The sequence below is a fragment of the Haemorhous mexicanus genome, chromosome 3 (assembly GCF_027477595.1).
Source record: "Haemorhous mexicanus isolate bHaeMex1 chromosome 3, bHaeMex1.pri, whole genome shotgun sequence".
In the NCBI taxonomy this organism is placed as follows: Eukaryota; Metazoa; Chordata; class Aves; order Passeriformes; family Fringillidae; genus Haemorhous; species Haemorhous mexicanus.
Genome location: NC_082343.1, coordinates 40654053 through 40681610, shown reverse-complemented (window position 1 = coordinate 40681610; position 27558 = coordinate 40654053). Strand labels below are relative to the sequence as shown.

Here is a 27558-nt window from a genome sequence, read left to right as displayed (position 1 = left end):
ATCAGCAGAAATAAAAAGCATTATGGGAGAAATAGTAGCATGTCCTCATGTTAGAAGGCATCAGAGAAAGGTCAGGAAGGGAGGGTAATGGGGAGCAGGTAGCACCGCCCTGGCCCACACTGTGAACAGTAGTGTTATCTGAGCAGGTGGGAAGAGAATGTGAAAGTTCTGTCTTTGGTAATTCTGTTAAGATGCTGTTTCTGGCAAGCAGCATCTCAAATACCAGCTAGTACAGACATTTGATACTGCAGGAATGGCATCTGCACCAATTACAGCTCTTTTCTATGCATCTTCACATAACCGGAGTGAAACTAAGTTCTGCTTCTTACATCTATAAAAAATTAGGCATGATGCATCAGGTACAAGACACTACTAGATCTTAAGCAGATGTGAGCATAGATCAGCAGAGCTGACCTCACAGAACTTTGTCCTGATCTACTCACTCTTGTCTTAAGCTGTGTTTCAGGCATCTTCCTGCACTTTTATTAGAATATGGTTGGTAGGACTGCTGGGGGAAGCTCATGGGAGTGAAGACACAGACTGGTGTAGAAGGAAAAGTCCGATTCTGAAAAAAGGAGCCCACAGGGAAGGCAGCCTGAGATGAATGTTGGAGGATGAAAATGTGGGAGTAAGTAAACAGCATGGATAGGTCATATTTTGGAAACAAAGGCATAAGGCAATGAGGGGCAAGCTGCAGTGAGGGGCTGAATTCTGCAGTGTAGGAATGGTATTGCAGTCCAGAAAACTAGACACAGTTAGTGAAAAGGGCAGGCTGGAAGAATTAAGTATCAAAGTCATTAATGAACTAAAATTAGAATATAAATCCTTTCAGATCTCTCACCCATTGTGGTAATGATGCCCTGCCTCTTCATTTCACTGCAGAGACTATTTCTGCTCATGAGACTGTAAGCAATTAGAACAAGAGCCTTTCACTGTCAAACACCTCAGAAGATACATGGATCAGAAAACCAGCCCACCTCAAAATACACACTGGTGCAACTACTGTGAAGTGTGTAAGAAATGCAATGGGATAAAATTTGGCAGCTGATGTCAGTTAACAGAAGAAATAGAAAATATAAAAAGCAAAAAACTGTAAGGCAGGAAGCTGCAGGCAAAATTTGTATATCAGAAATAGAATGGAAAGAAGAAAATAACCTATTTCACTCCATCAGGAGGTGATCACTTCTCTTGTTATTGGTGTAAGGACAAGCAATCCATATTTGATCCTGCTCTGGTTTTATGTACTCTGGGCCTCACAAACCCGCTGGACCTGTGAAAACAACTATTCTGAGAAAATACACAAAAATTTTAGGGGGAAAAAAGTGACAGCTTTTACAGCAGCATAAACAGGTATTGAATTCCAGCTTCATAGCACTGCTGTACTGTGGGCTGGCAGTTTTCAGAAAGAAAAGCCTCTAAGTCTGGGGTTTGTAAGCAATTTGCCACACTTGTCGTCCTTGCTGTATAAAAGCCTTTCCCAAAGGACATTGTTCTAACAAAATTATCCATTGCAAAGGCCAGCAGCATGCTCTGGCTCATCGTGTCTCAATCTAGGCTGCATAAAGAGGAAAGTCAACCATGCATGTCTATCATCTGGACAATTTGTCTTTCTGACTGCAGACACTATTCTAAAAGGCTAGTCCTCAGAAGCACCTAATCTTTCAGTTGGAAATTATTTCTCTTTGTCTGGCAGAAGCATAGAGCAATGAACATCCTGTGAGAACAATATTCAGAGGCTTAAAAAAGAATCAATGTAAATACATCAGAAGCATCCTTGTAACCTCTCTGTGACCAAACAAAAGAAAAAAAACATTAAAAATGGTGTATTTGTGATATGAAGTAGCTAAAACCAACAAAAGAAAGAAGATGAGCACAGCACACCGGTCCCTGTGCACCTCCATTTACATTTTTGATACTGCTCCAATCAGTCTCCTTTGTTTAGCCTATCTGGCCTCTGCATATCCTTATCCACTCTATTAAATACAGAAGAAAAAACTCACATGGTCAAAGAAAAGGAAGAATTATTTCCAAGGAACTCTTCATAATCACCATACACTACCTTAATCTCTAAACTGCATTCTGTATCTGATTTACATAAAATTACACTACCTTCCCATTGTCAGTTAAATTCTTTTAGCATTGTCCCAGCTGCTTGTACTGGCAATTCAAAGGAAAGAAAATCCATGAATAACAAGTAACATCCTTACAGATCCGTAAGTATAAGGGTCAGATGAGTATAACTGACAAAATGCAGCAATTTACACAACAACAAAAAAGTTGCTGCTTCATCTGCAATAATGATTTATTCTCATGTTGTGTATTTTCTGTGAAGGCAAAGCTCTCAGTCAGGCAAGGTCTAAGAATTTCCAGTTCATTCTTACTTGTCTTCTTTCATTCTTTTCTGACATTTTAACATCTGCTCAAAAGAAATTCTTCAAAGGGACCAGATCTGAACCATGATGGCAAAGGCATGTCAAGATGGAAGTAGGAGTAAAGCCGGGGATTTTTTCAGTCTGAATTGACAAGAAGATTCACTTCTCCTTATCTGTCTTATCTCTAAGATCAGTAACACAGAGAAAAATTAGCTTCCTTATGGGAGGAAAGAAGCATAAGCAAAAGCATTTTTATATTATGGGGTTACAACAGCCTTTATTCTCAAGCTCAATAACATCAAATGCAAATTAACATCTCATTTAATATGAAGCTCTTCTTGCCAGTCTACAATCCTCCGCATCCTTCCACCTTGTCCTGCACACTCTTGGAAGCGATGTGGTCTCTGGCAGCTATTTGGTTTGTGCAAGTTAAAAGGCATCACTGCATGACAGAGGAGTTTTTGTTTGACTTTTGCATGCACAGGCTGGGATGTGAACTGAAGGTATGATTGCTGGGTCAGCCTGCCCAATGTGCATAAATGAAGATTTATTTTGGGGGTTTTTTAGTTTGTTGGGGTTCTTTAATGAAGTGACTTTAAAACTAGGAAGTTGCCATGTTGACAATTCTATTCTCTAAACAGACCAGGTACGGCATCACCCATATCCAGATCATTTTACCTTTTTTACCATTTTACGTACCTCAGCTGTATTTGACTAGGGTGATTTCAAGGGGCAAAAGAATTGTTTATTGTGAGTGCCTGTTTAATCTTGGGCTCTCAGTCAAGACTGCTAACTCACATGCTGGTTTTCCTGATCTATTTGTCTATTCATTGGAAGACCACTAACAGCCTTTCCTCCACAGTTCTGAATCTCTACCTGTCTGAATTTTGAAAATATCAGACGTTAAAAATCTTCTTTTAATAAACTATCCATTCTGCTTCTATTTTGGGATATAATAAGAAACATTAAAATGAAACAGACTCCCATGGCCTCTTTCAAACTTTGATTTCTCCAGCACAGCATCCGTCTGAGAAGGGAAAGAACAGAATACATAGTAACATGCAGTTGCCAGAGGGACTTTTGCCCACTGTGTGGCAACTGATGGCCTAAATAATCCCTAACCCCACCATGTTGCTCTCATGAGTGGTGGTTTTGGATGGAAACAAGGGCAGCAGATCTGCAATTTTGCCAGCTGTGCAGAGCAAGAAAAAAACAAGGTGCAATTAGTACTTCCATTCTTGAAATCCCAGCAGCAGAAATGCAGCATTCATGAAGCAGTATTTCCCTTCTCCTTGTAAGAGTCATAGCTGAATTTGGTTCATAGAGTTTCTCAAAGCAGTCAACCTTACAGAGCTTTACATCCTTTTGCCTTTTATTCAAAAATCTGTATTGATATCTAGTTCTGAAGAAATTCACTTCAGAAGGTAACATTTGCATGACGAATACTCAATTCCTCTTCTTATTCAGATCTTAGTTGTTTGTCGCATTTCTGCAATTTACTAAAACACAGCTCATTATGAAGTATGAAAGGTCAAGTCTCCAGAAAGTATCAAAATAAAATCAATTACAAGTTCTTTACTGTTCACAGTTGAGAGTTTTTTATCAGCTGGAGTTTTGAACAACCCTTACAAAACTGGACTAGAATAATTTACACCAAAAGAAGTCAGCATGTTGCAATATAAGGCTGTGTACATTTTTTTCAGCCAGTAAGGAGGAAGACACAAACATTCCTCCAAGGAGATGATCAAGGGGCACAGATGGGCAGCAGTATTGTAAGGATTAAGGTGTCAATGGTAAGTTACTACAGTGTGGGAGCAGCTGGACTGGAAGCATAGGACTGCTGGATGATTAAAGAAAAATGACTCAGTTAATTATAATTGTATCTTTTGTACAGATCATGACCAGCTGAATAATTTTAGCATGCAAAAGTTTAGAACAAGAGGCATGCAAAAGCCATTGCAAAATAGATAAAAAAAGCTTATGTTCTTGCAAGGCAGACTGCCCCATATCCCTGCTCTGACCCCACAACTCCCCTGTTCAACAGGGGTCGTTGGCCTCCTGATGTGGCTGTGGACACTTAAGTTTCGCTGTCACATTAGAGGGTCACCATCAGATTCCAGGCAGTCCTCACACAAGGCACCATTTGTGGTGCCTGAGAAAGCACGAGTCAGTATTGGATGCCACACTAACTTTATTTCCTTGATTAGCTCTTTTCTAAGGTTACATGGGCAGATCCAACTATGCAGCCAATAAGATTTCATACACCTATGCCCACTCACACAGAGAGTGCTTTTCCAAGTTGGCACATTCCTCAGTGGTGGTCTTCCAGCCCTTCCAAACATATTATTCAGCTGGTCATGATCTGTACAAAAAATAAAATTATAATTAATTTATTCGTTGTTCTTTAATTATCCAGCAGACCCATGCTTTCAGTGCAGCTGTTCCCACACTACAGCTCTGCTCTATCCTTTTTGTCAGGTCATTTAATCCTGGACTAAGTAACAGACATGTTTACTTAGTAGTGTAGTGTTAAAAGATTTCCAGGGGGGACAGAGAATTTGGTGAACAGCCTTCTATTTCACAGGAATAAAAGAAGCTCAACAATAAGAGCGAGAAAAAAATAATTGTTCTGTGAGGGTGCAGTTCTTTGCTAAGCTGCTGCTCCACCAATTTATTGGGTATTCAATCAAATGGTCTTCTCTTGATAGGTTTATCTCTCAGTGGGCCAGTGTTGCTCTGATGCAGCTGTGTGAAACAACTGTGCATTGCACTAGCTCCAGTACTATTTCACTGAGAGCAGGATTTAGTGTCCTGACAATTGCTTAGCAAATAGGACTTGAAATCAAAGGGACAGCAGTCTATGCCCTACTTAAGGTACATTTTGGTACCCAGTAATGGACCAAAGTATAATTCTGAGTCATTATTTTAATTCTGTGGAAAACAATCATGAAGAGGCCTCAAAATTTGATAGAGCCCTGACAGGTCAGTGACTGACAGATATAGGTAGTGCAAAACATGACTTGGGGGGTAGCACAATCACACAGTGCCAGAGAACCAGATACTTACATTTCTCTTTGCCCAACCAACTATTACACCTCAAGAAATTCAGGGACTCTAGGGGTTTCATACCACTGCAACCTAGAAAGAGCTCACAAACCTCTGGGGAACAATTGCATCCATTTGTCCTGAAGCCTGAATATCTGATACTTGTAGCATCTTGTCTGCCTTTATACTGTGGGATGGGAGTGGGAGGAGAAAATGATAAGAGATTTTTTGTAGAGGAGGGCTAATAACCAGAATACTCTTCTTATTCAGCATTATTAGTCCCTACTGAATTAGATGCATTAGCAAAAGGTACTTCATTCCTTTGGAGATAAAAAAAGAACAGTCTGAATTCTTGAGGAAATATTCTGCTTATTAGTGTCTATGCAAAGCCCTAGAAATAATGCTCTCAGAGATAAAATGAAGAATAAGAAAATAATAAAGGCAAATTTCCCTCTATGTCCTACTCTGCAATTAACTATTTGAAGCAAATCTCAATACCCTTAATCTCAAGAACTCTGCTTATCTGCCCATCCAGTTATTTTTAATTTGTACTTCTGTTATTACTACTGCATTATTAATATACCCTGATAAGATAGGAAATAGCCTGGTGGTGTTCTGTTTCAGCAATACCTTGCACAGCATAACAGTCTTTATGACTAATAACTCCTCCCAATCTGAGGAGATTCATGATTCCCTCTGCTCACACACTAGGAGGCCCTGGGGGATCCCGTTTCCTCCTCTGAGTTGGTACTCCATTTCCCCAAAGCAGCCTGGGCCTCTCTGTGCTCCCCACATGTGCACACACTGTTATCAGTCAGGGCAGTGCCTTCTCCTTCTGTGGGGCCAGGAGAGACGTGCCCCAGGTGCCTCTGTTGGAGCTCGTGCCAGCACAACCTCACCACGGCTCCTCAGGGCTGACCATGGGCAATATTTAAGGTATTCTAGTAGGAGTGGGTAGGGAAGGGAGGGCAGCTTTTCTAGTCATGCTGCTTCCAGAATCTCAGGTGCTGCAGCCAAGCTAGTCAAGAATAGATTTCTATTGCAAATCAAGATTCGTACATGGAAGAAGCTCCAGTAATACCAAATGTTGGAAAGAAAGGGTAAGATATTAAAGCAAAGCTAACTACTCTCACCCCATACAGTTGGAAGTACATGTGTCATATTTTTTTGTGGGGAAAAAGTGGGCAGGGAAGAAAGGATCAACAGTTTTTAACGTTTCCCACGTCTATGCTTCTGTAATGGCCTCTGTGATGCTATAAATGTTATTGTATAGTTTTCCTCCTGACATTTTAATACATATCCCATGTTGCCAACACATCTTTTTCTGTTTCTCCTTCAGTATAGGCACTGTAAATTTACAGATCTGTGGAAAAATCCAGCAGCAATTAATAAGGGTGAAAGCTGTTGGGATCTACCAAAACACAAGAGAGCCTCACACACACCTCGAGAATTTTATGTAAAATGTTGCTATTTGTATAAGCATCTTCAATCACCACACAGGAGAAAAAAGATAATGTATTGTATTGTATTGTATTGTAAGATTGAACTAAGCAAGGAAAAGGATATTAGTCTGGATTAAAATCTGTGAGTTTAATGGCAATATCTTAAGGGAATGTTGAGTCGTCTTTAAAAAAATCTGCTCCTTTATTAAAAAAAAAAAGCTAGTTTACAGCCAGTTAGCCTTACAATTTTTTTCAGATAACTTCCTCAAAAAGTCCGTATCTAGATTTTTCCCCTATATTTCCACTGCACTGGTGAGGAGAGATAAACACACACAGACATATATACACCTATATGTTTATAATTGCAAATATACACATCTCATGTATAGTGAGAATTACACAAACACCTGTCCATCCACACCCATCACAGGTGCACCCACTCAATTTCTCAGTTCTGAGTGCTACAGGAGAGGTTTTGAGCCTCACAGGACTTAAAAATGTATGGACATACCTCCTGATTTGTCTCATCAAACTTTCTTTTTTTCCTTTACTATATAGAAAGATTCTTAATGAAAAACAGTAACTGTTTTGTTGAAGTATTACTTTTCATACCCGGTGTTTCATATCTCACTATCCAATGAAAGATAATGTAACTGCTAATCACTTTAGGAACAACACAGAAAAGAAAGTCTATTTATATTTGGAAAACAAAATAGCATTTGGTTATCAGGAATCCAGATCCACTAATGAAATGTTTCCAAACCCCAAGCCATGCTGCCTACACTTCCAGGAAGGAGTTTCCCCTCCTGGTCACATGACAGCAATGAAAATCTGGCCATTGAGTGCCAACAGGTGAGCACATTATGATTGCCTTTACAGAACCACCCTGACAGAAATACAACAGAACATCTCCAGTCCTTTACTCAGTAAAGAGCAGTTTGCTTTGCTTCAATTTGCCTAAGGCCAAATGTGGAAAAGTCTGCTTGGTCTTTTTCCACAAAGGTCTGTCTGCTTTATGTAACCTGCTCAGTTGCCTGCAGATCTGCTCAGCCGGAGCTGGGTGCTGTACAGTGAAAAGCAGAGGATGCAGACTTCCCTCTAAGAAGAGGTCAAAGTACCTAGAACTTTCTGCAAGCACCTTATTATTTGTATCTCAGAGCAGCTGGTTTTCTTTTAAAGGTTCTGAACAGAACACAAGAAGAGCTTCTGTTCCTACTCAGAGGTTAATTTCACCTTACTTGAGCCAGATATCTCAAGTAACACAGATATCTCATTCTAAGGCAGCTGTCTATGTGATCAACTGAAAAAGAGAGGTACATCTGGTAGGTAAGTCAGCCCAATTCTCTCAATTTCTCCATGAGAGGAATTAATTTGAATAGCCAGGATCAGAAGGGTAGTGATCACCTAAGCTGGCAACATGAATTACATCCTAAGGTGGCAATAATGGTGGCACTAAAGCATGAAGGAAAACATAGGAATACAATTACTTGAAACATGGAGATACATGTTCCTCATAGCAGCACAAAAAATGGAGAAATGACAATAGAAAGATATTTCCAAAAATGGATTTGAATCCTAAAGGAAAAGGCAAAAAATGGGGAGACCGTGAATAAGAGGAGATACATTTTAATGGTATTCTCTGTATTAAAATGCAGTTCACGTTGGCTCTTACTCAGCTGAGCTAGTTATCTATTGAAGTCAATGCTGTACCAGAGAAATGAGGTAAGGCCCAGACCCTTAAAAAAGAAAAAACAGAACGACCTTGCAGTTGAACCAAGAGGCTCAGACAGATCATTAGCCCATGATGTTACAGCAGTGCTACAGCAGAGCCTCCTGCAGTGTCACCATCCCGCCCGCACCACTGCTCTCCAACACGTGCTGAGAGGAGTCAAACACAAAAGGAAAAGGCTGGGAGGAGAAGAGCTTTAGGGAATTTTAAAGAAAAAAGAATTGTAATAAGATCTACAGCTGACTGCTCAAAGTACAGTGCCTGTTACTTGCCTAACATCTCAGAAAACTCACCACGGTCCCATTAGCATTTAGCAAACTATCCAGTATTTAAACTCCTTCTTCAGCACTGAGCATGAGAAATACTCATGAAATTTTCAGTTTCTGTCATCTTGACTTTCCTAATTTATAATAATCTCTTCGTCATGAATTTAAAAATCAATTTAATGAGGCGTGATGCAGAGGAGAGGGCAGAGAAGAAAGGGACATTTTGAGAAGTACTAGTGAAAGTCTTAAAAAAGAAGTGGAAATTATTAACCAGAACTATCAAAGTACTTCAAAATATCAACCAGCAGTACCACCTAAATTAAAAAGCAAAGTAAATAAAAATACAGTATCTCAGAAAAATTTGCAGGAGATCAGTATTAAAAACAATGGGTTTTTATCCTAGAAAAATCCAGTAATTTTCATTCAAATTGCATGTCCTTCAAAGTCTAAGAGAGTTTAAAATACATGGCCACTGTATTGTCATACTATTTCAATAATATGAGATTATTTTGAAACTGTACTGACAAGAGCAAAGGTTTCTGCAGCTTCATTAGGTCATCAACATTAATTGACCAATGTGAGCCTTGTGTATAAGGCCCATAGCCAAGCAGGAGCCCGCAGATCATGGTCATTCCTGCCACTAAGTGACTTGAAGCAAGAAAGCAGTCAACTGGCATAAAACTTACGGATTGCTGGGCATAAAACCATATGACAATGCAGAAGGTGCTGGATAAATAAAATCACTTAGAAAACCTAGTACCACCAGCCTGAAGCGATTTGAACAAGCTAATTTTCCTTTTGTTCACCAATGTTTACAGAAAAATTCATCAAAATAGACTGAGGTAAACAATATAAAACTAGACTTTGTAGCTCTTTTCCCAGGTGAAATGTGTGATAAAAGAAATACAGAAAAGATTGATTCTTCTAACACATAAATAAAAAATGCCATCAAAGTGGGTCGAGGTACAGCCTTTTTCATATTTTTTCTGTCCAGTCCAATTCCACCTGGAAATCTCCTCCAGCCACCTCTTGTGCTCACAAGCCCATCAGTACAATTTCTGAATACATCTAGAAAGATGTCGCTATAGGGACAGATATTTCAGTATTTTTTGAGGGGAAAAAAAGGAATTTAATGAGCAACAGTCTCTTGTCCATATTTGCCATCGTCAATAGCTGGCACTCAGATTAGGATACAAGTTTTCCTCTGGGTTATATAGAGAAAGAGATCCTTTTTCCCCAAAGCAAAGAGTTTCACTTAAGGACTAAGTTACTCACTAGAAAACCTCATTTTCTCTGCTGCAGTTTTCACACCATCCTCCCCACCAGTGAAGAGGAAGATGTCTGCTAGTTTGAAAGATGGCTTTGTTTTTATGGAAAAGCAGCAGAGACAAAGGAAGTAAGATAAAGATAGGTGCCTACATTAGTGAAGCACTTCCAATGCTCCCAGTTCCCTTGAAGTAGCAGCTTCTGGAAGCTTCACAAAGCGAAGACAGCAGTTACAGCTGTTCTTTCATTCATGGAAAACATGACTGCATATAAATTTATTTAAAATACATGTTCAAATGCACTTTAAACCTCCAAGTCAACCAAAATGCAATCTGACAGGCTTCTGGCATGCCTGGGTTGGTAGTTCCAAATCCAGAATAAGCTTTACTTTAGAGAAAGGCACACTAAGTGTTCATAAAAAACATGATTGACAAAGGTAAGAGATTTTTGTTAACAGCAATTCTTCCAGAGTCTAATAATTTCACCTTTAACTTAAAGCAGCTTGATCTTAAAACTCCTCCTAGAAAATCCCATCTAGCAGGAATGTAGGCAAAGTGCATGAAAGCTTCCACCAGGTCCAAGCAGTACATTTTGAGAGGAAAAACATAGTTCTGAGCAAGTCTGACTGGAGGGCAAAAGGCCACCTGGATTTCATTCCAAGTGGAACTAACTAATTTGTACAACAATCATGTTGACAACAAGGATGAGCACATATGTCTCCTTTAAATGCCTCAAGGGGTCATCCTCTCACCTTTCAGTAGTCATGGTAACTTGGGGGGGGGGGGGGGGGGGAACAGCTCTCATCTCAGAAATTGTTTTCTGTGATAGAGGGTTTAAAATCACTTTTGTCATCTACCTGTTAACTTGTGCCCCTATACAGCAAAGGATGAAGCTTTACAAAGGAAGGATCTCTGCTTTACAGAGGAAAGAGAACCTCTTCTCATTCTTTCTGGCAATACCTGAAGATGGGTGTCAGTGAAGTGAAATACAGAACATATTTTGCAAGTTGGGCTGGGGTTTTTTGCTGACCATAGCACAGGTTTTCATAAACTCCCACTCAATGTATGACAAAAATGTAGACAAAAATGTATGACAATTGTAACGTAGACAAAAAAATCCTGAGATGAATCAACCAGCATATTAAAATGAAAACTCTGATAGTAGAAAGGGAGATTTCCTGTACCTTCTGGACTTTAACAAGATGTGAATCAATTTTGTTTCCTTCAAATCAACTTTGCAAATCACGTAAGTGTAAGAACATCTCTTTACTTCCCTGCACTGATACTGGCCATTGAAAACATCTTTTGAAAAGAAGTATTCACACCATGATTTATACAGGCCATAGCCAATATAATAGTTACTCATTATAAACACCCTTATTGCATTGTTATATAGCTCAGATTAAAGCATGCCAAAGACAGTGCAATAATTGTTGCCTGATTTAGTGAAAAGTAAACAAAAACTATTTTAAGGCATTGGACAGCTGAAATATTTGCAGCTTGTGAGCCCAAAGCATTGGCATATGCTTCTGTGCCAGCCAAAACACAGTTGTGAATCTACTCACAAACCTGAACTGCTTGTGCATTAGACCTTTCTTCACTGTTACTTTTGACAAATACTGTGTTGGTTTGGTAGACACACTTTCAGGTCAGACAAAATGTTTCTGCTGCTTCCGTATACAGTTTTATGTAAATCAATGTGAGATAAAGGTAAGCTGCAGACTTGTATAAAGTGAATAGTAGATTTTGGGCTTATTTCAATCAAATACTCTGTTGTGATGAAAGATTAGATTCTACAGCCAGGCACTGAAAAATTATTTTTAACTGAATTGTCTTTACTATATGACACAGATCCTTGGGAGAAAGGTGTATGACTCAGGAGTTTCTATCACACTGCCAGCATCCTGCTGCCACTCCTGCCATTTGGCTGGGTCTTGGCTCCCATTGAAGGCCCCTCCCAGCCACACTCCATGCTCAGCCCAGTGCTTGATGAGCTACCAGCTACCACATCTCTCATTCACTCCCCAGACTCCCAAACCCCCTCTCTGCGCCGCTTCCTACCCTGTCCTACATACTTGGGAAGGGCCCTTTGGGAGCACCTGCAGCACAATCAATTATTTACTCTTTAATAATCTCCTCTACTACATCAGCTTGAGGAGGGGTATCTAAAATTACACGTCTGATGGGCTGAGGATATCACTACCAAGATGACCAATAACACCTCATTGTTTGTTTTTGCTTCCCATCTCTCTGTCTGCTCCTCTTTCCTACAGTGAGACCATAACTGCTCTGGACAGAAACAGGGGGCTTTAATCTGAATTTACATATAATTTTAGCAAAACAGGTCTAGGCCCTGCAAACAAGAGTGCTGCTGCTCCAGAAAAATAAAAAGTAAACAGAATCACAAATTACAGCTGTTCTTTTAATAGGTCAAAAAGACTACTCGAAGAAAGTTCCATGGTGACTTGCTTCTCCCTGGTAGAAACCTTTTGCATAGGAATGATTTTAGTGCCCAGGCATTGCTATTTTATTTTGAGATTAAGAAGTACCAAATATCAAAAATCCACACCAAAAAAAAAAAAAAACCAACAACAACAAATATATATATACATAAGGAAAAGTAAACTAATCTCTTCCCAAACATAACAAATATCTCTCACTGACAGAGGTTTATAAGACTACACACAGAAAAATAATAAATGAAAGAAAGCAGAGAGACCATATTCATTTATCCTAACCCCCTGCCACCTGAAAACAACCTATTTATTCAGGCTGGCAGAAAATTTTTCATTCCAGCTGTTTTTCATGTCAAACGTGGGATTCAGCAAAACAACATCTTTCACAGAAAGAACATTTCAGATTTTCATCAAAAGTGTTGGTTTACTTTTGATTCTGTTTGACAGAAAATGGAACAGGAGGTGTAGAGGGAGGATGGAGGGAAGCAGACTGGGGAGCAAATCTAAGCAAACCTTACTAGAATGGCCTTACAGTACAGTTACATCTTAGTGCAGGCATGGAATAATTTGTTATTTCTGAACAGAATACCTTTTTGCTCTGTTATGGGCTTGTTATTAGGAAGGACACCACAGACTTGGGGAGTATCTTTCAGAAAACTGAGATTTGGGGAAACTTCATGTACAGCCATCCAGAACAGTAGCACTCTCTCTCTCTGGATAAATTCAGTAAAAGCAATCTGTTACTCAGAATATGAGGATCCAAAGACAGCAGAGAGAGAAGAAATGATGCTCAAGCTGTTGCAGTTTATGGAACAGGATTCCATTTGGACACTCAGCTCAAAGGAAAACTCTCAAGAACTCATTGTGGGGATACCACACAACCATTCAGGATCATCTCCCTCTACCAGCAAATCTAAATCCAACGAACACAGATAAATCATTATCCAAAAAAGCACTCTTGTTAATATAGTTACAATAGGGTCACACCTTTGTATTTAGCATCAGGAAGAGCTATTTGGAAATGAGTGCAACAAAGAATCTGATGCTTTACTCGTTTCTTTGACAATGTGGTACTTCTGCTAGGCTCAGTGGTGTATCTAACATCAAAGTAAAATGCTGATTATGCAGTCCTACCATTCCATTATTAATATCATCTTCCTGCTTCTGTGAAGCTGAACTTCAGCTTTCAAATAATACTTCTTTCAAAGTCCAGGCTAGTACAGTTTTGATTTGCAAGGCATTTTGTAAGAAAAGTCATGAAGCATGCAACCTGAATATATACTCTCTAATCCTTTTCATCAGTTTAGATGTTTCAGTGGGGGGTTGTACCCATATCCATCCTAAATGAACTGCTTACTAACTTTTAAATATATTGGTGATAGGCAGATCTTCCTCTTTTAACTTTAAAAAAAATTATATGCCTACACATGAAGGATAAATTCTCTAATTTTAAATAAATCATTGTCATTAATCTTGCAATGAGAAGTAGAATCTTTGAAATTTCTAGTAGAAGCAAAAATATAAAATAGCAACTGTTTGCTTGCAATTTCATTTTAGAAAGCTGTGAAATTAAACTTACCCTGAAAGTCAAAGCTTTGATGTACCCAACTTCCTATCCTTCACATCTTGGATACCCACCTCCCCTGGAAAACTGACAGATCTCAAGCTGACACCAAGCCAGTAGCGTCCAGCGTGTGTGCCAGGGCTCACAGCCCTGTAGGAGTGAGCCTGCCTTCCAGGCAGCCTGAGCGCAGCTGTCCCCTGGAGTTTCAGAAATCCACAATCCCTGGCAATGGCCATCCCTCTGGTTCTGGTGAACCAGAATTTCCAGTAACAAATTGTCACATTAGAAATTGTCCAGCCCACTCAAACCCAAAGTAAAATAGAGTTTTATCACACTGAGATTGCTCGTAAAATGCTATTTAAATACAAACTAGGAAAAAGCCCTAAATTATTGAAAACAACATTTAGCTTCCCGGAACCCTCTTCTTCCTCACGGGTTCACATTTTATAAATTTATACCCTTTACAGAAAACACTATATGAGAAAAAATACAGAGAAAAGTAATTGGTTTTAACATACTCCTATCAAAATATATCCCAACCTAACTAAACAGAACACATAAACAAGGACAATTAAGAGCAAATAAGCTGGAAATTCCATTACTCATCTAAAGTTTTCCCAGTCTGACAGATAAATTACACTGTTATCCTGAAGTAATTTACTTATTGTGCCTTGCACCTCTATCTGACATATTAAATTGAAAATTGTGCTACAGAGGCAAACTGATGGGAAACTTTGATGAAAGTATACAAGCTTCAGGTCATAATTATAAGGTGACTCCTAAAAGAAACCAAAAAGGTAAAAAATTAAACTGGCTTCCAGAAACTGCAGGTTAGACATATTTTTGCTAATGGAAATGCAGAAAAATTTAATTTCTCTAGTATGATTATATGAAATAGCCTAATTTGATTTACTGCTTTGAAGAAACATGTGTGTCAATGTGTTAAAACCTCTTAGCTATTTATATGCTCTGATAGTTTTGGGACAGTAAGTCTGAAATGAAAATAAATTCCTCCTTCATCATGTGAGCTGCAAAATTTCAGTTTTACTTACATAGCTGGAAAGCTGGAGCCTGCTCTTGTACATGGTTTTACAGAAGCAAATCACAGGTCTGTTTGGGAATATTGCAAAACTGCTTCCCAAGCCCTCTCCACTGGAAACCAGTAGTGAGAGGAACAAGAACAGCTCAAATCATCTTGGAATTTTAAGACAGAGTTATGTTTGTGTCTCGGTGTATAGATCCTTTCCTTGGCACATGTGAAAATAACAATCAGAAAAAGTGCTGATGCATCCAAGATGGGAGATGAGCCCCTGTTTCCAAGAACACACCCTTGATTATTCCTCAGCGGAATTTTTATTCAGATGCAACCCGTCCCAAGCACAGAAAAGTAAGACTCCTGAGAGGATGGCTTCTATTACTAATCTATTCTAAAGCAACTTCTTATAACAAGAAACAAGGTCAAGTTTACTCCTCTTTCCCTCACTAAAGTCAGAACACATATCTCTATTCAAGTTTTATAAGATCATGAGAGATTTCTACATTTCTTCCCACCTACCAGGCCAGAGGAAAGGAAGGGAGCCCCATGTGTAGGGAATCTCTTTTCAAACAGGTATTAAACCAACCATGAAAGTAATACCATTGTCTTTGAAAGGAAACCCTGGAACTGCACAATATAAGAACGTGAGTATCCAAAATCAGCAAAGTTCTGAAGCCCACCCTATGCTCCACAGTCCTAGATCACACATTACAATTTCTCTTCTAAACAAAACCTTTCAGCAAATTCATTGTCACTGCTTAGTATTCAAGCAATATGGAAAAGCCACGCATACAGATGCTTGCATAAGAAACTACCTTGATTAAAGCAAACTGCTTTTCTCAGCAAGTGCATGCTCATATTCCCTGATGTAATATGCCAGGCTCTCCACTTGCAACAGGGAAAAAGGGAAGGGCCACTCAGACAAACTACAAAGCAGCAGCAAACTATATACCCACCTCCTCCACCACCTCAACATAAGTGTGCACCTAAACAGAATTTTAAGAGGGAATGATTATGCAGAATGGGAGGAAATAACATGAAAGAACAAAAAAGGAGCAATTTATCATTAAAAGCATAGGTTTTGTTCAGGTAAATGTACTGGAAGAAAGCCAGCAGGCATAAGCCAGAAGCAAATTACAGTGTCTCCAGCCAAGACACCAGTCTGGAAAGCAAAGGGATCAGGAACACAAAATATACCATAGCAAGCAACCACTCTGCAGTTTATACACAGCCACAGAGACAACTACTCCTGAAACCCAGAATGGATATTGGAATGGATAATGCATTCTGCCTCCTGGCAGGACGGACATTAACTCCCCCTAGTAGCACTGTGGTCCCAATGCAGGTGGATTAGAGTAGCTGGGCTTTGAAGTGTGTAACTGCTGCACAGCTAGGTCTGTCTGTGTTAACTCAACATTATTAGAAATTCACTTGCATTAGTTACCTCAACTTTTTGGGCCTTTTTACACATGTTTAGGGACCGGATACAGCAAAACCAACTGCAAAAGGTCATGGTTTTCCAATTTCTTTAATGTTTTTCACAAGGATAAAATCTTCTCCCAAGGAAAAGCAGTATTTTAGTGATATTTGCAAGGCCTACCTTGCCCAAACCAGGAGTGTCTTTCACTTTGCTGACTGCCCTCAACAAACATGGTGGTGCAGGGGGTGGGGAAGTCTGAAGGATACTGCTGAAGCAGGTAGAGAAGAGAGGAGATTCAGGAACTGATGATGCAGAAGGCCTGTGCTTCTTCTTTTTGGAAGACAGGTTCAATTTCTGAGCAGCTCTGTAGGAGAAACAAAAATAGTGAGCTGAAACAACCTCAAACTCATCAACAAGAACAAACAGAAATATTTATCAGGTTACTATTTACGTAGGCTCTCAGTTTTGACCTCATTGATCCAGATAGTTTTATAATTCTTGTTCCTCACTCCTTAGTACTATTTTAATGCCATCAACCACAAAGTTGTTCCAAATTTAGAGTCTTCATTAAGCAGGATCACAATCAGGCCTCTGTCACTATTTTATCTGCTGAAACAATTCAGCCTGCAGGAAAGCTCCAAACCCAAACCAATGATCTATACAGCAATTTCTGTTTTAAAATTATGAAAGGTTCACACAGAATTGTGTCTCATGCAGAGGTCACTGATTAGAAAATAAATACTTGTGCTTGGAGTTAATTGGTGATAAATGCTCAGGTGACTCTGCTGAGGTGTAAGAAGCCTTGCACTAGCTGTTCAAGACTTTTATCATCTCTTAAAACATAAGCCAGTCTAAAAGCTGAACAAATGCTGACCAATGAAAATACTGCTGTCTGGGATGAGATGGAGACAATCATAAGAACTCCAGCTGCACTAACCACTAAGCAGGGGAAGCAGTGAAGACTCTTTTTATTAGTACAGAATTCTCAGATAAGAATGCTGAATTTTGTATGGCATTTGATGAAAAAGCTATGCTTTTCCAAAGCAGAAACATTCAGTACTTTTGTTTTGCAAAGTGGTTTATTTTGAGAGATAATGCAACATTCAAATCTTTGTTACAGCTGGTTTGTTCCAACACTTGCATCCTGCACCGCCCAGGGATAACATCAATATTAATCATACTGTCCCATGGTTTCCCTTTTGCAAAACAGAGCACTTTAAACAGAGCAGGTCAGCAGGAGTACCAACTCAAAGGAGAGATGCATAGAACAATTTTGTTTGCTTTGGCAGACAAATTGGGACTTAATATATGTATAAAGCAATCTGTGCCGACAGTAGCTCTCCTTGCTTTGCTGAAGTGCGGCACTCAAGACCAATAATTCTAAATCCTTCTAAGTTTTAAGAAGCTTTAGCTGTACTGGTATCAGTTTATATTACCCAACTCAAAACTTACAAAAGTGATGACATCATTTTACCCAAAGGAGTCAGGGAAGAATGACTGAATACACACACACATGTGTGCATATGCACACATTTCAATGTGCAAGTAACCTGTGTTTGTATCAGGTGTCTCAGACACACGGACAAATTACTGCTTGGTACGACATTGCCATATGGCAGCTGGTCACAAGTACACTGTGTGCACCACCAGCTTTACTCTTTTAGCCTATGACAAGTGCAAAGCACTTCCAGATAAATTCATTTCCAATAAAAGAAAAACACTCGGAGATTTTAACTGACCTGAGACAGAATTAGAGCTCAGAAGCTTCTGTACCACCGCCTTGTCTTTTGTCTTTACTCTGACCTGAAGACTGCAGTTCATAACCTGTCCTTCTCATGTAAGCATACAGTTTCTTTTTCATAGAAAAAATACTCAGAATGTGTTGGTCAAAACCATTGCTCCCTTTCCTTGCAATATTTCCACTGTTTGAGAGGATTCAATAATGCAGAATCAAGATCTTCTGTACATCTTAGTTTCACTATAAAATTATTTTAAGAGAAATCTTGTACTCTATGTTCAACAACTGAAAATGTAAGTGTTGGTCAAACATACTGAAAGCTTTACACATATGTAAAAGCTCATTAGTCCAGTCTGAAACATAGGAAGTAGCTCCATCCACTATGGTCATCTCTCTGGTCTCACTGACTCATGCCCTGGCGTAAATATATTTCCTAAAAGCTGTTTCCTGAATTGACTGACAGAACCATTATCCCTCTTGCCACTAAAAGCTCCTCCAGAATTTGCTGTTCTTTTTACAAAGCTGACAGTGTAATACAAACCACTTCTTGACCCAACCAAGCACACAGCCAACCTTTTCTTAAAGAAAACACATTGTTGGAGGTACCTGGCCTTTTCAAAATCTTGGAATTATATTATAGTTTGACAGTTATAACATTTGAGATAGCATACATTTTTTCCACACAAAAAGTAATAACCTGCATTTTCCTTATAATTTTGGCCTGTGACTGGCAAAATGTATGAAAAACAATGAGCTATTTCTCACAAGTTTATGTTTTCTTCTTCTCTGTTTGTCTGTAGAAGAAATCAACACATGTCAGGCTAGAGAATCATTTACAAGCCCTATCAGACTGGATTGAATTTTGAAGAGGATGAAAAAGGCAATAAGCATCAGGTAATTCCCAGAGCATTCAGCTGGGAAGAGAAGGATAGTTTAACCACATGTAGGCTGCAATATGACACAAATATGTAAAGCGTGGCTTTCTCGTGAGTACATTCGAGTGAGCAAAACCCTTCAGCCTGAGTGGCTAGCATTGCTCCAAACACAGCTGGTCATACCAGCTGACACTGATTTGGCCCTGTGATCCAGCACAGGAGCTTAGAAAATCACATATTTTACCTTTCCAGGCAATTCAGAGGCCTGGCTCTCTCATGCAGACTCCTCAGGGAAAGCAGCAGGCTGGATCCTGGGAGGCCGGAGGGCAGTGCAGCTCACAGCCTGCACAGCTCCGCCAGCAGCTTTTTGGGCTCTGCTCTTTGTACAGCAGCCAGCTATTTTATTTCTTTCATTTAACATCTAGTATAATAGGGCTCTGATTTCCACTTGAGACTCTGCATAGTGCTGCAGTGATGGTGATGGCAGTGATGGCAGCATGGCTTTATGTACTGACAATAAGCTGATCATACTCCAGGTTGTATTAGCTCCCCCTTGAGCCAAGTGATATCAGCTATGGAATATGCAGGGGTGTGCAGGGGGCTCCAGTGCCTTGCAAACCACTTCCCCACTGTGTGTGGTATGGCTGTGGTAGGGATTGTGTCCACAGAGACACACAAGGAACTTGATCCAAATTCAATTTTCGAAGGGCATAATTTAAACTGCATTAGACCACTGTGTGAGCGTACTCATTCACAACAGAACTGTCTTTAATGTCATTTTACTGAATTACCTTCCAAATGAATTTAATCCAGTTTAGCTAATATACTTTGGATTAACGCCTTCAGATAATTTGGACTATTTCTTTCCTGAGAGTCCTGATGCAAGCATGCAGCTGGAGACTTTTTAAAGGCTTACAAGATTTCTGGCAGAGAAAATAATCACAAGATCAAGAGTTGAAATTGCAGGAGGGACATTAGAAAGCTGATTAAAGTTCAATCCAAATAAAACTAATACATTACCCTGGCAGGAAAGGAGAACTGCTTTGAAAGTCCACCTGATCCATAGCAAAGACTGAGATAATTTCTTGAAAGGATATTCTCTGCTTTTTGGTTTTTAAACTAAAACTTTAATTATGTATACCTTTGGGCAGTCAGAATTGTTTTCACACCCCATCTGTGCAGAAATTGTGGGGGTTTTTTTCCCCTTATAACTTTACAAGCAGGCTGGGATTTTCAAACCCAGGCTTCTAAATTAATGCTAATAAAATTCAAGGGATGCTTGTTTAGTTTATTAAAGAAATTTTTTTCAGCAACACATTATCCAAGACAAAGTTAAAATTTTAGGACTGTCAAAGTAGAGGTCAGTAGGTCCACTAGGTTCATTGGAATCAGAAGGAGGTAGAACATTATGTGGATACTTAAAATATTATTCACACTTGTGTCAGCAAAGATCATTGATAAGTAACACTGATTGACACACTCCATCATTAGTGACATCTGAAGAGATTTCCTTAGCTGTGTATCTCTATAATTTATTTATTCCTTACTGGATGTTCATACTACACTAAAATGCATCCAATACTCATTACCCTTGGAAACAAAATTCTGTACTGAGCTGGCATATCAGTTTCTCTGTCAAAATAGGAACAGAAATTTAATTTTCATATCCTATTTTCCACAGAGGAAATTACTCACAAGCTGTAGATGCTAAACAGCCATGTATTAATTTATTGTAAATATTTACAATTCTAATTTGAACTAAAAAATTATTTTTCTTCTTTATTTGGAAATAAACAGTCCATTTTATAATAAAAATATTCTTGGCTGGTACACTATTCAAGGAGGAAGATATGAACTTTATTTGTGCAAGGGATGGCTTACCAGAGCCTTGATTTGACAAGCCCCAAGCAGGTAAATGACCTTCCCTAGCAATCAAAACACTACCTTTACTTACCCAAAACTGCCTTGCCTTCTGTATCTTAATGTATATTGGAAAAGAGATCGAAGTTTCAGCTAGAAATCAGTCTTGTGAGCAAACTCCCTAGGCATATTTGTGCATCTGTGTCACCAGTTATACAATAGATCTGTATATCTGTGATCAGCAGTGTTGGTTACCCAGCATGAAACATTCGGATCCTTGGTCTCAGGCTGAGCCTCTATAAGTGAAAGGCACCTTTAACCAGCCACACCCTCAAAACAACAGCTGTATTGAGGTTCTCTTTTTTTCCTAACCCAAGACATAATTCCTCCTGTAGAAAAAAGCAGAAGTTTTGACTGTCACCTACAAAGTAAAACATAATCTGTGTAGTATTTTAGTTAACTGCCTGTGCTGGTTTCAGCTGGGGTAGAGTTAATTTTCTTCCCAGAGGCTGGTTTTTAAAATCTGAGGCTGTGTTTTGGGTTTGTGCTGAACACAGTGAAGATAATAGAGAGATGTTTTTGTTATTGCTGAGCAGGGCTTACACAGAGCCAAGGCCTTTGCTGCTTGTCCTACAGCCACCCACACTGGTGAGGAGGCTGGGTGTGCATGGGATGTTGGGAGGAGACACAGCTGGGACAGGTGACCCCAAATGACCAAAGGGATATCCTAGACCATATGATGTCATGCTCAGGATATAAAATGGGGGAAAGAAGGAGGAAGGCTGGTGAGGAGGCTGGGTGTGCTTGGGCTGTTGGGAGGAGACTCAGCTGGGACAGGTGACCCCAAATAACCAAAGGGATATCCTAGACCATATGACATCATGCTCAGGATATAAAGTGGGGGGAAGAAGGAGGAAGGGGTGGAATGTTCAGAATGCTGGTGTTTGTCTTCCCAAGTGACCATTACGTGTGATGGGGCCCTGCTCTCCTGGAGATGGCTGAACACCTGCCTGCCCACGGGAACCACTGAATTAAGTCCTTGTCTTGCTTTGCCTGTGGGTGTGGCTTTTGATTTCCTTATTAAGCTGTCTTCATCTCAAAGATATAGACAAATCTTCTCACTTTTGCCCTTCCCATTCTCTTCCCAGTCCCACTGGTGGGGGAGAGAGCAAGCAGCTGCTTGGGGCTTGGCTGCTGGCTGGGGTTAAACCACAACACTGATAGAATGTCAAAAGTATTCTGGAATCCTGCCATTAGTTTTAATTATTTCCAACTCAAATGTTTGCCAACATGGTTTCCAAGTGCGTTTTCTGCTTTGGGTAAATATGTTTATATTAAATGAGTCATCATATCATATCATATAAAAGTCCTCGTGTAGCTGGAAGGTAAAAACCAATGGGATACAGAAAACTTAAAACCATGCAGATTCCTTTTCTGTGAGAAAAGCCAGTCTTGATTTTCAGTCACACAGGGTCACTAAACAGTGTTTCACACAGGATCTTTCATTACTGAATTATATCACCTATATGCTACCCATACAAACTGGACGGAGTGCACTTAATAGGATGCTCACATTTTCTGATCATAGAGATCCAACCTACCTTCTCTGAATTTTCACCAAAATTGATTCTATTTCTTCCATTCACCTGCATAGGTGACGCAGGCTCAGTAAGGTGACATTACAGCCAGGTTGTCCTGACAATTACCACCAAAAGGGGAGACCCCACACCTGCCACTGCCCTGTCTGCATACTTCCTTTCCCTCTCTTGCTTCTTTCCTCACATTTATTTCGGCTTGGCTGCTACTGCTTTAACCTCCTAAATGGGCTTGTGCCGAGGGTGTTTTAAATCATACTTATTTGACATGGCTAATATGCCTGAATTACTATGGCAAGGTCTTTCCCAGCCTTAAAATCTGAGGCATGTGGTATGAAAAGTGGTTTCATATAAATCTCGTGTTTCTATCCGGAGGGCAACGAATTGGCCGGGAGCCATGGCTTCCTCTGTGCCATGCCTTACCCTGCATCTCCCAAAGCAGGGAGCAGGAAGATGCTTTAGAGGATGTTTAGCCCACAAGCTAACAGCTTGCTCTGCCACCCTTCCACCATCTGCTGCGATCCTGGGGTACCACCTGGGAAGCTTGTTCAAGAAGCAGGAAGACCTCCAGGAGCTTCTCCTCATATCTCTACATCGAACAGTTTTTCTCACCCAGCGTGAGAGCAAAAAGACAGAGTGATAAATCTTGCAGCTGGCTTGCCATGTCCCTTCTCAGTCCTCCTTCCCTGCCTTCAAACAGGAAGCTACAAGCTATAAACAAGAATCAGAACAACATTATTCCACTTTAATTCTCGGGGTGGCCAAACCCAGGGCTGTGGTGTTGCAGCCTAGTAAGATATGTAAGGAATGAAATAAAAATCCTCAGAGGAGCATTTTCAGGATTTGTAGTTCCAGTAAGATTCTTTGTATTTGTGTTTAATTATTTTACAATGCCTTTAAAATCTGGAGATAATTTGAGCTTTCTGCTTATTCTGTAGAAGGTATAATAAACATGTCTCTAATGCCCAGTAAACACTTGCCCCTTATTGTTCTCTTTATTTTTATGCATGCATTCAATTTCATAGCAACAATAAAGCTGTTCCAGGCTGTAATCTTTCACATCTTGGGTGGCAGTTCAGATATTTTGGCCACAGAGCCTTAGTGGCTGCACTCTCCCCAGGAACTGTACTGTAACTGCCAAGAAACTCATTATTTTTAACTTATTTAATTCTAAAAGAGTCAAAATAGGACTTCAAACTTTATTCAGGATAGGTCTTAGGCACACAGGCAAACTGTGAAATTAACAGCACAGGCATATTCTTGTATCAGCTTCAAAGTTGAGTAAATTCACTGGCAACAGAGCTGCTCCAGAATTGCACCAAAACAAAGATGAGGAATATGCCTGCAGACCAATAGCTTAATGAGAAGCTCAAAGTTCTGTACAACTGTACTGTGGGACAGAGGACACATATTCTGCTATTTGAGGGGAAACTCCCAGTTTCAGAGAAGGCTATGACAAGATCTGAAACAAACCCCTTCTCACATCATTCCTGTATGATTCACAACACTCTCTTTACCAGGAGCACTGTATTCCAGCAGAGATCTTTTTATCTAACCCATAAGTTCTGGAAGATTCTGGTTTGGAGACAGATGTATTTCTGCCTTTGGTAACAGGATCATTCATTAGCACTCATGCAGAAAGGTAATGTTGGCAAAGAGCATAACTCGAATAAACCATCATACTTGGAATTTCCACAAGAGCTCAAGCCCCCGTCCTTCAGGAGTACCTATCAAGAAAACTACGTCTCGACTCAATATCTTGATACATTTAGAGAAAGATCATTTCTGATTACTTTGATTTCTTTTTGTCCTCATTCTCTTTTTTTAGTCCGGTTCCTAAATTTCAGGCATTACCAACCAAGGTGGTGGTCACATACATGATAAAAATGACCAGATTCACCTTTTCTGCTGTGTTATTGACTGCAAACACACATAACCAACTTTCATTTTTAGAAAAAGAGTGATTTTGGTAACCAGCAGAAGAACACAGCCATATGAAAAAATGCTGAGGAATCAAACGACAAAGAGAAATAACTAGTTGATTTTTTTAAAGAGTGGGTTAAGGTTGTTTCTACTATTAATCTAGCTTATTTTTCTCAATGAAAAAAGGTTTTATAAAAAAATGGTAGACAGAGGACAGTGATCACAATATCCTTTTCTTGGAAAGCTCTGAGGATCAATTGGATATGTGTCACTGCTTGCTTAAGGCATGGAGCAAATGGACCCATTATATTCAGATAAAATGAAGTAAGATGTTTAGCACTAGTTTAGAAAACGAGATATATTTACTATAGCTCAAAATAGTTCAAATATCTTTATCACTTACCACCATGGTTACTTGACAACCCATTTTCAGACCAGAGTAGCCTTTATTTCAGTCACACAGAGGTGAGGGCAAGGGCTCTGGTATCTTCCAAGGAAAGGTCAGAAACAGGCTGCATTCAGTTCAGCCTTTGGGTGTTGAGATAAATTGTCTATTTATACTGATAATTTATTTTGCAAGGTGCCAGCATTGTCACCAAGTACTAAGGAAGGAGATGTGCATTGTTTTATCCTTGTTGTACAACAAGAAATATACACAGACCTTACAGCTGTTAACTGTAAAATATCAAAGGTGTAGATGTACACATACACTGCCTTCTCATGAAAGTTCCCAAAGTAATAGCTGGCAGACTTTCCCTGTGTCTGAGCTAACACAAGAAATGCCAAACCATTAGACTGGACTCCTGGTTAGTCAGCCCCTAGCTGGCTCTCCTCATGAGCAGTCATGACAGCTCAGAAACATGACTAACAGAAACTGTGCAATGTGGGGCCCACAAACCACTGGCCATTTAATAACAGTCCTTAAAATCACATAAAGAAAATCCTTTAGCTGTAAGTTTTATGGAGCTTATATGATTACAGTTATTCTATTACCTTGAATGCTAAAGCCTGGCCACATGCTGTGCAGAAAGCTATTCTGTTTCATATCTGTCCCATTCAGCAAAAACCTCTCATAACACCAGGAGAAAAAGCAGCCAGCACACAGATTCACAGTCCATTTTGTCATTGTTTAACTTTCCGGTTGGCAGAACCATAAAAAGGTTAAAAGGCAGGTATGTTTTGCAGGGGGTTTTGCCTCATCAATATTTTTGAGGTCAGCACATTTAAAATAACACCAGCATACAAATGGTAAACTATTCTGACAACGCAGATGCATTGAAACTCAATGCACTTAAGCCCAGCTCTGACAAGCCATCTCCTGTCATAGTAAAAAATATTTCCTCTAAGAGTTCCTGTTAGTTTTGCCTTGTACTTATTTAAGCCCCCACCATGAGATGGTGATAATTCTTTGATACAAGTTGTTTTCAGCCACTGGAGACTAAAACAGTTACTATAAATAACATGCTATGGTCCAAGCCTGAGGTCCTTCTCTTAGCAGACTAAAATCAGTCTAGTCCCAACAGCTTATAAGCAAAGAAGACAACACAAAAGGAAAAAAAATTATGATCCCGCCTTTCTAGAGATAGGCCGAAGCACAAAGAAATTCATGAATGGTAGGAAATAATAAATTAATCTAGATTTTCTCAGCACATTCACACAAATAGTTCCGGTGGTTTTGGAGGTGCCTCACAGCATCCCCCACCAGAATCTCCCAGGAGGGGACCCAGATGATGGACTTGTGGTCCACACCAGGGTATGGAAGGAGAACAAGAGCTAGTGGGCATATGTTGAAGCCAGAGGAGTTTGGACGTGGTATAAGGAAAAGCTTTTTCACCCTGAGGGCAGCCAAGCAAGACTGTGAAGTTTTTGTGCTTGGGGAAGTTTAAGACCCAAATATAAAGGCCTGGGCAATGTGTCCAATCTCACAGCTGAGCCTGCTTTGAGGAAGCTGGTAGAAACATCCTGAGGTGCCCTCCAGCTTCCATGATCCAATGATGTTATGAAAGAAAAGTTAATGCAAATCTGTAGTTTTTCTTTCAGAATGTACTTTCTCTGAAAATTTTGAACAGAATCACTTAGCATTAGTCTCAGAAATTTATGAAATTCAAAATTAAAGCTTTAATTTTTAGAATATTAATCTAAATACAAATGGAGAAATGTCAAACTACAATTTCAAACTGGAAAAGGTAATAGCTACATTTTTTCCCAAGGCTGTAACCAAAACAGATTTAAAAACTTCTTGATTTTCTGGCAGGACATTAGCTAATCAGGAGAAGCTGATGAATTAAGCTTGAATGAAATCCACAGTTCCTGCTGAGAAAAAAAATTGACACAAATTTGACCCACATCACCTTCAATGTTTTGTGATAAGATCTCTCTACCTACTGGAGACTCAGGCAGTAATTCTACACAACACTAAATGTCCTCATATCCTACCATTTACAGGGGAAGTCCCACGTGCCCAGCCTCTTGCAGGAATGCTCATCATTCTGCTGGCTTGGACCCCACCTCCTTTGGGAGCTGACCTTAATATTTAACCTACTTTAATCATGCTGCAGAATGATTATGAAAAATTATGAAACTGGAAAACACTATTAGTCTTGGCAATTGCTGATATTTTTAAAACAAACCTTTTGTTCTTTTTTTTCTATTTCCAGTAAAGTGAAATTCAAAAAACCCATTAAATTAAATGCACCGCACAGAGTAGTAAGGCATTGCCAGGAAGAATTGAACTGCACACATGTGTGGCACAGGCACCATCAGAAAAAATAGAAAAGCAGAATTTATGACTTGTAAAGCCTTTAATCTGCAGTTTTCTGCTTATTACCTGTTCAAATTTCAGTGAAAGCCAATTAATTTTCATTTCTGAGGGCACTTCTCAGATAGTTGGACAAACTGATACACTGAACAAGTTTGTTTCTCGGCAAAAGCAAATTTTTGAAAATACCTCTAGAAGTAGAAAGATAAGTTAT

At 39.5% G+C, this 27558-nt stretch overlaps 1 protein-coding gene across 1 annotated transcript in view; it reads right to left on the bottom strand.

The window, feature by feature from the left end:
* Positions 1 to 27558, bottom strand: part of LOC132325699 (kinesin-like protein KIF26B) — a 269005-nt gene that overhangs the window by 88181 nt on the left and 153266 nt on the right. The window contains exon 4 of the mRNA XM_059843282.1: positions 16776 to 16959. Coding sequence (XP_059699265.1) covers positions 16776 to 16959 — 184 coding nt within the window. The remainder of the gene's footprint in view (positions 1 to 16775; positions 16960 to 27558) is intronic.